Source organism: Raphanus sativus, chromosome 6 (assembly GCF_000801105.2).
Source record: "Raphanus sativus cultivar WK10039 chromosome 6, ASM80110v3, whole genome shotgun sequence".
NCBI classification, from domain to species: Eukaryota; Viridiplantae; Streptophyta; class Magnoliopsida; order Brassicales; family Brassicaceae; genus Raphanus; species Raphanus sativus.
The window spans coordinates 1,145,367-1,161,148 of record NC_079516.1 but is presented as its reverse complement, the minus strand read 5'-3'; the positions used below and the strand labels follow the sequence as shown (position 1 = coordinate 1,161,148).

At 36.7% G+C, this 15,782-nt stretch overlaps 2 protein-coding genes across 2 annotated transcripts; both read left to right on the top strand.

Annotated features, from left to right (window-relative positions):
- The first annotated feature begins 7,654 nt into the window (after positions 1 to 7,654).
- LOC108809096 (60S ribosomal protein L35-1) lies at positions 7,655 to 8,635 on the top strand. The gene is made up of 4 exons (XM_018581222.2): positions 7,655 to 7,792; positions 7,876 to 8,011; positions 8,197 to 8,353; positions 8,451 to 8,635. Exons 1-4 carry the CDS (start codon positions 7,789 to 7,791, stop codon positions 8,523 to 8,525), a joined length of 372 nt encoding a protein of 123 aa, XP_018436724.1. The 5' UTR covers positions 7,655 to 7,788; the 3' UTR covers positions 8,526 to 8,635.
- Positions 8,636 to 13,424: 4,789 nt separating this feature from the next.
- LOC108806840 (exocyst complex component EXO70H1) lies at positions 13,425 to 15,622 on the top strand. The gene has a single exon (XM_018579042.2). The coding sequence runs from the start codon at positions 13,547 to 13,549 to the stop codon at positions 15,443 to 15,445; it is 1,899 nt and encodes a 632-aa protein (XP_018434544.2). The 5' UTR covers positions 13,425 to 13,546; the 3' UTR covers positions 15,446 to 15,622.
- The last annotated feature ends 160 nt before the right edge of the window (positions 15,623 to 15,782 follow it).

The following is a 15,782-nucleotide window of genomic DNA, read 5'->3' as shown; positions in this document are numbered from 1 at the left end:
GGCTGTCGATATTTTAATATAAAACATGTGATACATGTGATATATATACAAAATAATTATTTTATCAATCAAATACTTAATAAATAAAATATAAATTAATTAATTTACTATTCGTTATTGTAATATTAATATTAAGTTTAATAGTTTATAAAATTACTCAAAAGTAAACATAATTTCAAATACTTGAGGTATGCACGTAAAACCTCTAATATTCCGCTTTTCTAGCTTACTGACAGCATACTCAGAAAAAAAACTCATCTGAACAAATTGGGTGTACTAAATTATGACCTGAAGATAGTCACCGATCACAACAATCCCAAGGTGGCTACAGAGAAAGAGCGGCTTATGATTCAAGATTGGAAACTTTGCCAGTATCGTCTGGACAAGTCGAACGAACTGTCGCTGTTCTGTCTCACATGGGTTCGGTCGGATCTTACCGATCCAGCTGTCGAAGCCACATCAAAACCCAAAAAGGAAGAAGCTAAGGGACCTGAGACTGATCCTGATGCCGGAGGAGAGAAGAAGCCCTCTTTTCCAAGAGAAAAAGAGGGCTAGGAGGAATGATGCTGCTGGGAGTGATTCTGTAGCGGTCTCACAGCACATGTACGAGGGTGTTGTGGACTCGCATGATCTTCCTCTTAATGTTGTAAGTGCTAATATCCAGTTTAGGCTTGGTATAAGTGTCGTGTGCTAATATAAATTAATAAATTTATTATTCTTTAATGTAATATTAATATTAAGTTTAATAGTTTATAAAATTACTCAAAAGTAAACATATTTTCAATACTTGAGGTATGCACGTAAAACCTCTAACATTTCGTTTTTCTAGCTTACTGACAGCATATCAGAAAAAAAAACTCATCTGAAGAGATGATCACAACACCTCTGTTTCTGTGTTCATTCTCTAGTGCCAACAAAGAAGAGATCTTTCTTTAAAATATTTGATTGATATAAAAATAATATTTTAAAAATTTAAATTAGGAAAAAAGTAGTCATATAATTTACCTACAATTGTCTAATTTAATTAATATCATGGATGGTTTTCTCATTTTATAGATTTTACAGTATGCATTATGAATAATTTTACAATAGAAGTGTCGATGAGCTAGAAAAAATCTAATTATTTAAGTTGTAAGATGAACGATTGCGTAACTAAAGCTTTGACAGCCACTTGGGTATTTGCCAATATGAGTATCGGTGAGCCGGAAAATTTTCTATGTGGTATATTTGTAGATTTGTAGACTATTCTAATGGGATAAAAAATGTAGATGACTCAGAATATCTATTTTCTAAATCTTAACATTTGGATGTAACTGGTCTTATTTTAGAAAATAAAATGAGTTGGAATTAATAAAATAAAAGTGCTGGTAATTTTACGGGATGAAGGAATTAAAATGAATATTTATCTTTCCATCTATTCATTTCATTCCTTGTCTTTTTTAATCATGAATGATTTTTAACTTGACAAGAACAAATGGAATCAAAAACTTTTTTATTCCATTTAACAAGTGAAATCTTAATGTTATTCAATGAATAGCTAATTCCACATGATTTCCTTCTAGTTACAGCCTCTATAAATTATAAATTTAGAAACATACTAATGCACTGGTTTCCTCGTTTGAAGCCGCAAAAACAACCTGCTCGGTGATTAATCAAAATACATAGTTAGTTGAAATATACAAACACATAATGTGCATAAATATAATACTACTATGAATTATACTATGCAGAAGAATGATTTTGTCAACACATTTTGTTATAACCTTGATCAAGATAGACATTGTAAGCAGAATAAAATCAATTAGAAAATTGTTTGGAGTGGAAAATAATGGAACACAACTGAACTAATATTGTTCTATGTTTAAATTTGTTTAAATTTTCTATGTTTTATTAATATGTGTTTAGACACTAATGTTAATTGGAATGGAGAAAACAATCAATTACGTATTATGGAACTCTTTTACATGTTTGCATATTGTATTTTCTTATGTGGGTTAGCCAACTTATGATATAATTATGCATTTTCATTTTATTTATTTGATCTGATAAACCAATTTCCAAATTATGTATTGGCATATTTTTTTCTTTTTAATGGTTAAATCTTTTTTTACAGTCTTACAGTTTTATGGATATTTATATTTAGTTATTCCCTTTTTTATTTTTAAACCATTGAGATGTAATCCTAATTAAGTGGAGTTCTACAACCATTTTGGAGTCATGTGGTCAGTTAATTACTTTTCATTTTCAACCGGAGTTTATGATCTTCTTGAGAGTTATCCAAACAGATGTATACTGTCTGCTGATACAAGACCATCATCATCATCATTGGTATCCATCCATACTAAAATACGGTCAAACTACACAAACTCGTTATGGAAACCATGTCATTCAAATACCAATTTGATCTAATTTAGAACACCTTGTGATGCACACAAAATGTCAATGCTATACTTTTGTCTTGGTAACATACTGCGAAGAAGTGATACTGACTATTCTAATACATTTTTATTTGAAACATTTTTTTTTTCTTCGAAGGCCTTAAACCCAAAAAGAGTGTGAAATATCAAACTAAGTCCCACATTGGAGAATTAGACAAAGAGTGTCTAATATATAAAGAGAAGTCCAACTCTAATTAGTTCGAGGCCTTTTGGGATGGAAACCAAAAGTAAATCCATGAGAGCTTGCCATTAAGGTCCAAAGTGGACAATATCGTACTAATCGGATAAATAGAGTTGGACATGGGCTTTCACAAACCCAACAATTGGTATCAGAGCCATACAAAGAATTCTTGCAGACCTAATACAAGACATCCACGACCATGGTAGATATTAAAGATGATCCTGTTACGACGAAAGAAGGTGGTCCTCCCTCTGTGAAGTTTCCGATGTTAACTGCTTCAAATTATACCGTGTGGAGTATGAAGATGAAGATAGCACTGAAGGTGAGCGAGGTATGGGAGGTGATCGATCCTGGAAACAAGGATGAGAAGAAAAATAATATGGCAATAGCCTACTTGTTCCAATCGGTACCAGAAGCTTTGGTTCTGCAGATAGGAAACTTGGATACAGCTAAAGGTGTGTGGGACGCAATAAAAGCTCGAAATCTTGGAGCAGAGAGGGTACGAGAAGCAAGACTGCAAACATTGATGGCAGAGTTCGATAAAACCAAGATGAAGGACGGAGACACCATAGACGTATTTGTTGGAAAGCTATCTGAAATCACTTCTAAGGCAGCTGCACTAGGAGAAATAATAGACGAGCCTAAGTTGGTGAAGAAATTTTTGAAAAGCTTACCTAGAAAAAGGTATATCCAAATCGTTGCCTCTATTGAACAGATGCTTGACTTGAAAAACACAAGCTTTGAAGATATTGTTGGTCGGCTTAAGGTTTATGAAGAAAGAATCTCAGAGGAGGAAGAAGATGATGCAGGTGATGATCAGACAAAACTAATGTATGCTGACTCAGAGAACTATGGAGGATACGGAAAAGGCAGAGGTCGTGGTGGTCGTACACCATGGAGAGGAAGAGGTCGTGGCCGTCAAGGTTCTTTCCAAAGTCAGAGAGAAGCCTATAAGCTTCGATCTAATGGAGATCTTTCCCACATTACCTGTTTCCGATGTGAAAAACAGGGTCATTATGCATCTGATTGTCCAGATAAACACCTTAAGCTCCAAGAGACTGTTGAGAAGAATGATGATGACACTCATGAGGCTGACAAATTAATGATGAACGAAGTGATTTATCTCAATGAGAACAGAGTCAATCCTACCGTGTTTGAAGCTGATATGGACACAATAAACGTATGGTATCTCGACAATGGAGCAAGTAACCATATGAGTGGAAACCGACTGTTCTTTCAAGAGATTGATGAAACTATTATAGGCAAGGTAAGGTTTGGGGATGACTCACGTATTGATATAAAAGGAAGAGGCTCAGTTCGGTTTACGTTTGAGAATGGCAAGAAGAAAGTCCTGGATAATGTCTACTTCATTCCAGGGTTAAAGAGCAATATAGTAAGCTTAGGACAAGCTACTGAGGTTGGATGTGAAGTCCGTTTGAAAGGTGATACACTGATGATGTACGATCGATCAGGAGCACTAATGGTAAGCACAAAACGTTCGAAGAACAGACTATATAAGGTTACTTTGCAAACTGATGAGATTCAGTGTTTGCAAGTTTCTTCAATGAATGAATCATCTATATGGCATGCCCGTCTAGGTCACATCAACACCGAGAAACTCAGGATGATGGTCGAGAAAGACCTAGTCATTGGCGTACCTAAGATCACATCTAAAGAAGAAACCTGCATATCTTGTTTACTTGGAAAACAAACAAGGAGACCATTCCCACAAGCAACCTTATATCGAGCATCTGAGCCACTTGAGTTAATTCATGGAGATTTATGTGGACCTATCTCACCATCAACAACAGCACAGAAGCGTTACGTCTTTGTACTCATTGATGATCATACAAGATATATGTGGACAATCTTGTTGAATGTGAAGAGTGAGGCGTTTGAAAAATTCAAACAATTCAAGAAGATGGTAGAGCAGGAAGTACAGAGTAAGATCAAAACCTTTAGGACAGATCGAGGAGGAGAGTTCTTATCTAATGATTTTACAGCGTACTGTGAGGAAAATGGAATCAAACGACATCTAACGGCGCCTTATTGCCCGCAGCAGAATGGAGTTGTAGAACGCCGTAACAGGACTCTCTTAGAGATGACAAGAAGTATGTTAAAACATATGCACTTACCTAATATACTCTGGGGTGAGGCAGTGAGACATTCTACATATCTAATCAACCGAGTGGCGACTCGGTCACTGGAAGGAAAGACACCATACGAAGCTCTAAAGTCTAAAAAACCAAGTCTCACTCATCTGCGTGTTTTTGGCTGCGTATGTTATGCGAGGACAACTAATGCAGGAAGAAAGAAACTTGATGATAGAACAAGAATACTTGTGCATCTAGGAACAGAACCAGGGTCTAAAGCATATCGTCTCTTTGATCCATCAACTAAGCGTATTGTTGTCTCCCGAGATGTTATATTTGATGAAACAAAGAAGTGGGATTGGAGTGAAAAAGAGAAAACAGAGCATGACGAGAAACTAGTTGTCCAAGTAAAAAGAATAAAAGATGATACTAAAGAAATTATCAACCTTGATGATGAAGAAGAAGATGAAACTATTGATGAGGATAACGAAGAAGAAGAAGAAGGTAATGAAGAGAATAATGAAGTACAAGCACCATTGAGAAGATCACAGAGAGTAACCACTACTCCCGCCTATCTTGATGACTATATTACTTTGGCTGAAGTTGAATGTGAGCGTTTGCTGATGGTGATAAATGATGAACCATGGAGTTTCGATGAAGCAAAGGAGTTGGAAGTGTGGGTTGATGCGTGTAGGGACGAGATTTTCTCTATCGAAAAGAACGATACTTGGGAACTAGTGGAGCTTCCAGTGGGAGTAAAGCCTATAGGGCTTAAATGGGTGTTTAAAATAAAGAGAAACGCAGACGGAAGCATCAGTAAGTTTAAGGCTAGGCTAGTGGCAAAGGGTTATGTTCAGAGGCACGGCATAGACTATGATGAAGTCTTTGCTCCAGTGGCTCGGATCGAGACTATTCGAATGATCATTGCTTTATCAGCTGAGAAAGGATGGGAAATCCATCATCTTGACGTGAAGACCGCGTTTCTCAATGGAGAGTTGAAAGAAGAAGTTTATGTAGAGCAACCGGAGGGGTTCGTTGTGCGTGGACAAGAACATAAGGTCTATAGACTTAAGAAAGCCTTGTACGGTTTAAAACAGGCTCCTCGAGCTTGGAACATTAAGCTGAATCAGATATTGCGTGGGCTTCAGTTTCAGAGATGTACTAAGGAGCCATCTTTATACCGGAAGGAGATGAATGGAGAGTTACTTGTAGTAGTTGTGTACGTTGATGATTTACTTGTCACAGGCTCCTCCGTTAAGTCAATTTTAAACTTCAAAACAGAGATGGCTAAGAAGTTTGATATGAGTGATCTTGGTCTCTTGACTTACTATCTAGGGATCGAGGTGCATCAAAGTAACAACGGAATCATCCTGAAACAAGATAGATATGCGCAGAAAATTTTAGAAGAAACTGGAATGGATGCTTGTAATCCTACTCATGTACCAATGGAGATGAATGCCAAGTTTTCAAGGGCTCTCACTGAAGAAAGAATCGATGAAAAGGAGTATCGAAGGACCATTGGTTGTCTCAGATATCTTCTACATACACGCCCTGATTTATCTTTCTCAGTTGGAGTTCTAAGTCGATATATGCAGGAACCAAGGGTCTCACACGGCGCTGCACTAAAGATGATACTACGGTATCTAAAAGGAACGAGTACTCTTGGGCTACGGTTTGAACGAAACAGAGGATTAAAGCTAGAAGGTTTTAGTGACAGCTCACATAACGTGGACAATGACGATGGTAAAAGCACAACGGGTCATGTGTTTTATCTTGGTAACAGTCCCATAACCTGGTGCTCAACTAAGCAAGAGATAGTGGCTTTGTCTAGCTGTGAAGCTGAGTTCATGGCAGCTACAGAGGCTGCAAAACAGGCCATTTGGCTGCAGGAATTGTTAAGTGAAGTTGTGGGAGAAGCCACCAAGCGTGTGGTTATTAGAGTTGATAATAAGTCTGCGATTGCGTTAACTAAAAACCCTGTGTTTCATGGTCGGAGTAAACATATACACAGGAGGTTTCATTTTATTCGAGAGTGCGTGGAGAACGAGCAAGTTGGTGTGGAACACATTCCGGGAAGTGAACAAAGAGCTGACATTCTCACCAAATCACTTGGTAGAATAAAGTTCAGAGAGATGAGAAGTCTCATTGGAGTTCAAGAAGTTTGTGAAGATGGCTTTAAGCTTAAGGGGGAGAATGTTGACTTAAGCTTAAAGAATAAGAAAGCTTAGTGAACAAGTATCTTGACCTAATCCTAATATGTTGAGGTTTTGGTTTTTGTAATATCAAATAGGATTAGGAAAATAGAAATCTCTATATAAGAGAATGTTGTGATGATGTTTGATGATACGAGTTTGTGATTGAAGCTTTTGATATTGTACTTAAGCTTGATTGATTGAATAATAAGAGAAGGACTTCTTGTTAAGTGTGTGTTTGAGTTCTTGATAGCTTGTGATTCTATATTTGGTATCAGAGCGGTTGACGAAAAATATGCATGAAGACCTAAATACCCTTCGAGTGGTGAACGGGTATATCCTATGAGTTAGGAATGATGAGAAGTGTGTGTGGCATAGATCAAGTCAAGACGATCCTGAAAATCAGTTGCGGGACGGGAGATGAATGTGATCCTTAGTTTGAGGGGGAGAATGTGAAATATCAAACTAAGTCCCACATTGGAGAATTAGACAAAGAGTGTCTAATATATAAAGAGAAGTCCAACTCTAATTAGTTCGAGGCCTTTTGGGATGGAAACCAAAAGTAAATCCATGAGAGCTTGCCATTAAGGTCCAAAGTGGACAATATCGTACTAATCGGATAAATAGAGTTGGACATGGGCTTTCACAAACCCAACAAAGAGAGTCTTAAGACCCATTAAATATATTTTTGGTCACACGAGGCAACATATAATTAATGGGTTTTATAAGGCCCACTAAAGAGACTCGAGGGGTGGTTTATCATCACCCTTTGATTAAAAAGAAAGCTTCGTATATAAATACCATTTCTTCGTTTCTAGGGTTCTCTGATTTTCTGAGCCAACAAGTAGCAGCGGCGCATCAGTTGAACACGATTCAAGCTCACGATGGGTATGTTCGATGAATCCTTTTACTCAACCTGACTCGATTGAGGATTACGTCTGATTCAATTTTATTGTCGTTGTGTTTCGTAGCAAGAATTAAGGTTCACGAGCTGAGAGACAAGTCGAAGAGCGATCTTCAGAACCAGCTTCAGGATCTCAAGGCCGAGCTCGCTCTCCTCCGTGTCGCTAAAGTCACAGGAGGTGCTCCCAACAAGCTCTCCAAAATGTACGTCTCTCTCCTTCCTAACTTTTAGATTTCGATTTTTAGCTTAAATCATTGTTTCAGTTCTAGTGTAGTAGTGTAGGAATATGCGTAGATTTATCTTCGAACCTGTTCGTGATTTAGAATGTTATGACAAAAAAAAATGTTTGAAACTGAAACGGTTATGTGGGTTTTGTAATGAACTATAGCAAGGTTGTCCGAAAATCGATAGCTCAGGTATTGACCGTGACATCTCAGAAGCAGAAGTCTGCTCTCAGAGAAGCGTACAAGAACAAGAAGTTCATCCCTCTCGATCTCCGCCCCAAGAAAACACGTGCTATCCGCAGGCGCCTCACCAAACATCAGGTTTGTTGATGGAAAACATATAGATCAAAGTTGTTCTGATCATTGCAAATGGTGTGATTCTGATCTTGTTCTTTGTTTTTTTTTCGTTGCTTCGCAGCTCTCGTTGAAGACAGAGCGTGAGAAGAAGAAGGAGATGTATTTCCCAATCAGGAAGTACGCTATCAAAGTTTAATTCTAGCTTACATACTCTGTTTCAGATTTGTTTTTTATGGACTTGTTCTTTTCTTGTGCTCTTGTGTCGAACAGTTTTTTGTTTATCAACACTCTCTTTTCATTAAAGAAGCCTCTAAGCCCGTAAATACAAACAGACCAAAACTAAATATAGTTTCAATTAAGCCCAAAAGAAACCTAAACAACAAGAAATAAGAATTAACGCATGGATGACATGTTGATTGTCGGAAGATTCGTAAACGTAGAAAAGTTGATGGAGATTATGTTACTTGTTTTGTTAGTACAGAAAAATGTGATTTGGTATTACTTGAATGACAAATTTGAGATTTGAGCAGGATTTGGCTATTTTGGTATGAATTAAATGGGTTGCATACAACTTTATTTGGAACAATGTAGTATAATATTTCATTAACTTGGTTCACATGTCATCAAATATAGAAGAATGTTAGTTGGAAAAAAATGTGGTGCTTATATGGTGAAACACACCGACAAATCTGTGTAGATATCATGTTTAATGGTATGTTACATCGATATGAATATAATATCATGAGATCTGACGAATGTTGTACGTGTAGGGGTGTCAAAATGAGCTAGCTCGCTCATCTCAGCTTAGCTCATAGTAAGCTCGGCTCTTTTATGAGTTAGCTCAGATCAGCTCATTTATTATATGAGTTTCAATATGCAAACTCGTACTCGGATCATCTAGATCATGAGTTAAATGAGCTAACTCGTGATCTAACACAAAATAATTATAACTATATTAAATTAAACATCGATAAAATTACTTCTATAGTATTATTCAAAATTTAATAAAACTATTAATCATAAATAACTTATCGTGAGTTCTGAGTTACGATAAGCAAAGTGAGAGGAGACGTATATCAAATTTGAGATCAATGAAATTTGTGAGAGAGATGATATGGTTAACGTGGGTTTATATAGAAGATTTTGATAATTTCTAAACAGGATAGTCTCTTTTCTTTCTTCAGAAAAAGTATAGATAACTTTTAAAAGTTTTACTCCTATATTACTTATGTATATTTTACATTTTAGTTTTTAAGAAAAATATGATAAATATAAAAATTATCTTTTTCCATAAGAAATGAACGAGCTCATGAGTCAGCTCATGTTCATTAACGATCGTTCATATAATTCGTGATCTTTTTTAAGCTCGATCATTAAACTCATTTATTAAATAAGCCTTAAAATATAGTGATCATACTCATGAAAAAATGAGTTGAGCTGAGCTAACTCATGAGTTGTAACTCATTTTGACACCCCTATGTACGTGGAATTAGTTGGTACAATTAAAGATTAATCAATGTCTTGGCGGTATTAAATCGATATGTGTGTGTTTTCGAATGAAATGACAGTGTATATTGGCCAAGTTATAAATCTATATATTTACCTGTTGGTTTCATTATGAAGCAGAGTATGGCATAGATAATATTATAGCTAGAAAATACAATCGGAAAAAATATTTGTCTCAAGTATTTGAATCTTCTGGATATAAAAGTCACTGATTGTATATTTTGAGCTGATGCATGATGTTATTATTGAAGCCTAATTTTTCTTAACTTCTAAATCAAATTTCCATTTTATTTTTTCTTCTAATTATGGCCTTGTCCCTTTTTTCAAATGGGAGTACTTGTCGTCAGTCGCGGCCTGTAAGTAAGTCCTAAGTTTACATCTACGGACCAATATCATCGAAGAACTACAGTGTAAATGTTGGAAGATTATGTAAAAGTTTTGAAAGCAACAACAATCATAATAATCTTAATCATGGAATAACTGAGCCAAACAAACATGAGGTCAGTAATAAAACATGCACGCATGTGAATGTGCTCCAAGACTAGAGGTGTTTAATTATGACATTAATTAAACCGCGTACCGATTCTCTCCAATTTTCGTTTGGTTAGATGTATTGATCAAATATAGTTTAAATGCTTATCTTCCAATTAAGCTCTGACAATTTCGGGAGTTTACATCTAACCATGTAAACATGAATTGTATTCAATCTGTACGAACATTATTTATATATACTTAAGTTCCTCGTTTTTTTCTCTTACATTTCTTGACATAAAACACACTATAAATTTTCATCCGACGCGTTTTTGGTTGAACCAAACGTTTAATTAGCAATACGTAGATGGTTTCTAGATTACTAACTAATAACGGCAAAAGTGTCATGGTGGCTTGAAATTTGGTATATCTATAGTTTAAATTCAATTCATGAAACTCTATAATCTAAAACACAAATAACAAACTTAACCTGGGACAAGTTGATAGTTGATATATATTTTTTCTTTTTTTGAAAAAAGATAGGTGAGATATTTACTCCTATGATATATGTATCTCTCTCTTTAGATACATGTAAATATGTACACAAAAATCAATAAACACCGGTCTATTTTGTGAAATATAATATAATATTCCATCTATTTCAGAATGATTCATGGTTTAAAACAAAATTTTGTTTTTAAAAAATCCATATTTTATATTTTCAATGTATAAAATAATAGCAAATTGTAAATCTCAAAAACATTAATTGTGTATACTGAATTTGATTAGTTAAAAATCATAGAAAATAGATAAACATATAAAATAATGTATTTATTGTGAAAACATTTCATATTTTTTTTAAGAAACGTGAAAATCTAGAACATACATTTTTTTTTTGAAACGGAAGAAGTAAAAACATGACTAATGGGATTCTTAGGGTAGAGTTCTTAGCGGAATATAAGAAATCGTCTCTTAACTTTTAACTAAAAAAAATTAAGAAAAAATTTAAGAACCGGTTCTTAATTTTTAATTAAAAATTAAGATACGGTTTTTTACATTCCATTAATAACATATATTTAAGGGTCGGTTTTTAGTTTTTAGGATAAAATTAAGAGAGTTACTCAAAAAAAGGATAAAATTAAGAAACGATATCTTAATATTCCGCTAAAAACCTCGAGAACTTCCATTAATCATGCTATATTTGGTTTGTTTCAAATTTGACGACTTATATTACAATAATACAAGTCTCGAGGAAACAATTTATGTCAACAAATATACATCCCGGGACATTTGATATCGTCACGCCTTCTGAGAATTTAAAGTTGAATTTGACCTTTGATAAATATAAAATAACCAGAACTTTAAAATGAATCTGCATATATGCTTATCCTATTCAATGCATAAACGGTAAACTATCTACAGCAAATTGTTCACATACAAAAAATTATGTATAACAAATCAACACGTCGTTGAACAGATATTTTTATAACCTAATGTTGATGAAAAGACAACAGCCACAAGTTTTAAATCATTTTCAATCGTCGAATATGAATCTGCATATAGGCTTATCGTATTCAACGCATAAGCTATCTATAACAAACTTTTGGCATAAGAAAAATCTATACATAACATAGTAATTAAAACGTGGTTGAAACAATATTTAATTTTACTTTATACATATATATCATCGAGGATTTTAATTCTTCATCTTAATAAGCTTACGTATATTTGACAATTGCACATGTAGTAGAAAAATTATTTGTGATCAATGCCCGACCAAGCTAAAACTTTTTTTATAGGCTTACAATAAGCAAATTTATACATATTATATAATACTATAATATATGAAATCATATTACAATAATTGGTGCAGTTAGAAGTTTAAATACAAAACTATTTGAGTGAAACACTAATCTTAACCAAATATGTGACCAAGTTTTATAAAATATACTGAAAATAATGTAAATATTAATTTGTGGGGTCATATGACCCCATAATCCATCTGTACATTCGCCACTATCTGATAGGTATAGGCATGTGTAATTGAATGTTTGTTTTAAAGCTCATTGAAACAAAAAAAAAACGATCAGTCAATTTCTAACATGGACTATCATGTTTTAATCAAATTACTAGAAAGTTACTCTGAACATTAGGGAAGATTAATGATAGAAGGTTTAAAATTCTTACATTTCTGTAAGAAATGAAAATGATACCAACGAGTTGTTAGTTTATTACTCCAGTCCAATTCTCGTTGGGGAGAATTATTTACAATCCTTATTTCTCGGCAAAGAATTGAAATCGTATTTTCTTATACAAAAAAAAAGAAATGAAAATCATCAGTTTTTACTTTTTACTATGAGTTTGTTATAAATTGTGTCAACATCAGCAATTTTTGACATGAGCGACGCGGTGCATTGACTTTTTTGTTTTGCTTAAATCATTTTACTTTCCAATTTAAGAATATGATTTTTTGTGGGAAATAGATCTTCTTATCCTCTTAGGACCATCAACAAGCAAAGTATATTCAAGGTTGTAATTGACGGTTAGCTCATGGGTCATGATCGGGGTTAAGTCATACATTATACATCAAATAAAGAAATACATATCTATTACATAAAGAAATACATAATTATTACAGTTTCTCAAAAATTCAACTCACATGCAATGCCTTAAAACGCATGCAGAAAACTAAACGACAACATCCTAGTTTCTGGGAGTAACTTTTTCGTTTTACACACTTTTTTGGGAGTAACTAGACTTTCTTTTTATAAATGCATAGTAAACTATATAGCATAACCAAAGCTAGACTATGATAACACCTACATAAATCCTTGAAAGTTAACACATTCGAATCAAGATATCGAGCTAAACTACACTTCTGGTCAACTCATAATAATATTACTATCATGAATCCATGATTTCAAGAACTTCACGACATTTTTGTGGGGAAGATCCATAAAACCATGCAAAGGCCACTACACGTGTATGCACAGAGTAAAACAAACCGGCAAAAACAAAAAAATAAACGAAAAAAGTCAATAACAACTCTCTCTTCCTCTCCACAAGTTCCAACAACGTCGTTCCAACGTCGTTGTGGTCTCTATAAATACCCCTTCAACGACATTATCTTCTCCCCCTCATAACTATTTCACCACTTGCACCGTTTCAAATTAGAGAATTTTCCCTCAAATATTATAAGTCTCTCTGAATATTCCTCTCAACGACGAAGAAGACTTGATTATGCCTAGAAAAGCGATGAGAAGCCTCTGCTGCGTGGCCAAAACGCCGTCGAATCTTCAACCTCCTCTGACGTTAACTCCACGTCAGAGTCTTGAATCGGCGGCTGCGTACGGAATCATCGAGTCAGCTGCCGACATAATCGAGAGATGGAACACGGAGACCTCCACTTTCGCCAAGGTCACCTCCCTGTTCTACGAGGACAAGGCAGAAGCCATGTTGTTCATCAATAAAGTAAACGATCTACAGAAGACGATGGATCTGCTGGTTAACGAAGATCCGAACTCCGAGAGGCTCATAAGAGCTCATAGACTCATGGAGATCGCGATGAAGAGGCTTCAGAAGGAGTTCTACCAGATCTTGTCTATGAACCGTGCTTATCTTGATCCTGAATCAGTCTCTGCTCGCTCTTCACTCACCTCAGCAAGATCTAGCTACTCCGATTTCCCCGAAGACGACGATTCAAACACCGTCGGTGATTCCATCATCGAAGTCGAAGAGGCTGCTAGCAACGTCATGACCGAGTTAAGATCCATCGCTGAGTGCATGATCGCTTCCGGCTACGCGAAGGAGTGCATCACCATATACAAAACCATCAGGAAGTCCATCATCGACGAAGGGGTGTACCGTCTGGAAGTGGAGAAGATTAGTCCCGCGAAGGCGAAGAAGATGTCGTGGGAGGAGGTGGAGATAAAGATCAGAAGCTGGCTAGAGGCGGTGAAAGTCTCTATGGAGACTCTCTTCAAAGGGGAGAAGATACTCTGCGACCACGTCTTCGAATCCTCTGACTCGATCAGAGAGTCTTGCTTCAGCGCGATCTCGCGGGAAGGAGCAGTTCTTCTGTTCGGTTTCCCGGAGATCGTCTCCGGGAAATTCAGCAAGAAGAAGAGCACTCCACTGGAGAAAACTTTCCGGCTGCTCGACATGTACAGCTCCATCGCTGGAAACTGGCGAGCTATTGAATCTATATTCTCCTTTGAGTCTACCTCGGTGGTGCGCTCTCAAGCGCTCAAGTCTCTCGTCTCACTCAGCGAATCGATTCGATCGCAGCTTAAGGAGTTCGACTCAAGAATCCATAGAGACTCTTCCAAGACGGCGGTTTCCGGCGGAGGAGTGCATCCACTCACGATCTCCGCCGTGAACCACATCTCTCTCCTGGCGGACTACAGCAACGTCCTGGTCGACATCCTCGCCGGATCTCCTCCCCCGGATAGGACGCTCCTTCCGGAGTCTTACTTCAGCGTTTCAGACTCCGACGACTCCCCGTCGTCGGAGCTGGCCATACGATTCGCGTGGCTCATCCTCGTCCTCCTCTGCAAAATCGACCGGAAAGCAAACCACTACAGAGACTGCTCCGTGCAGTATCTCTTCCTCACCAACAACCTCCAGCACGTGGTCTCACGTGTTCGTTGCTCTTCGAACCTAAGGCATCTGCTCGGCGAGGACTGGGTCAGGAAACACGTTGGTAAGATTAAGCAGTTCTCCGACAGCTATAAGAGGCTCGCGTGGGGTCCAGTGCTGGCGACCCTACCCGAGAATCGTGCCGCCGAGATGTCGGTGGAGGAAGTTAAGGAGAGGTTTGAAAAATTCAGCGAGAGCTTCGAGAGGGCGTACGGTAAGCAGAGTGCGTGCGTCGTACCGGATCTAGAGCTTCGAGAGGAGATAAAACTGTCGATTGCGAGAAAGCTTGTGCCTATTTACCGGGAGTTTTACAACACGAGGAGGTCTGTTGTCGTGGCGGGAGCTGGTGATGGTGTGAGAGACTTTAGCTCGGTTGTCCGATTTACCCCTGAAGATGTTGAGAACCATTTGTCTGATTTGTTCTCGGGAGAGGGTGCGTCGGGGAGTTCTTCATATGTGTCTTCTCCTTTGTCTTGTCTGTCACGGCAATCCACACCCTAAAGTAAAAACAAAAACAAAAACAAACACTGTATACTAGTAGGTACTGTTGTCTGAAACAGCAGGACAAGATCTTGTTGTAATGTCCTTTTTTGTTTGTTTGTCTGCAATGCCCATTGATGTAAGGATTGAGATAATGTATGATAAAATGTTCCAAACCGGCTGGAAACAATAAACCAATTACAAATTGTTGACAAATTACTGTGCTGCAGCATATTTGGCCTACAGCATATACAATACGCTATGCCTTTTTGTGTGTAATATGCTAACGTGGCAAATATCCATAACCGAAGACGAAGAAGAAGAAAGACAACAAATATACCCAAAAAGGGAAGCTCTC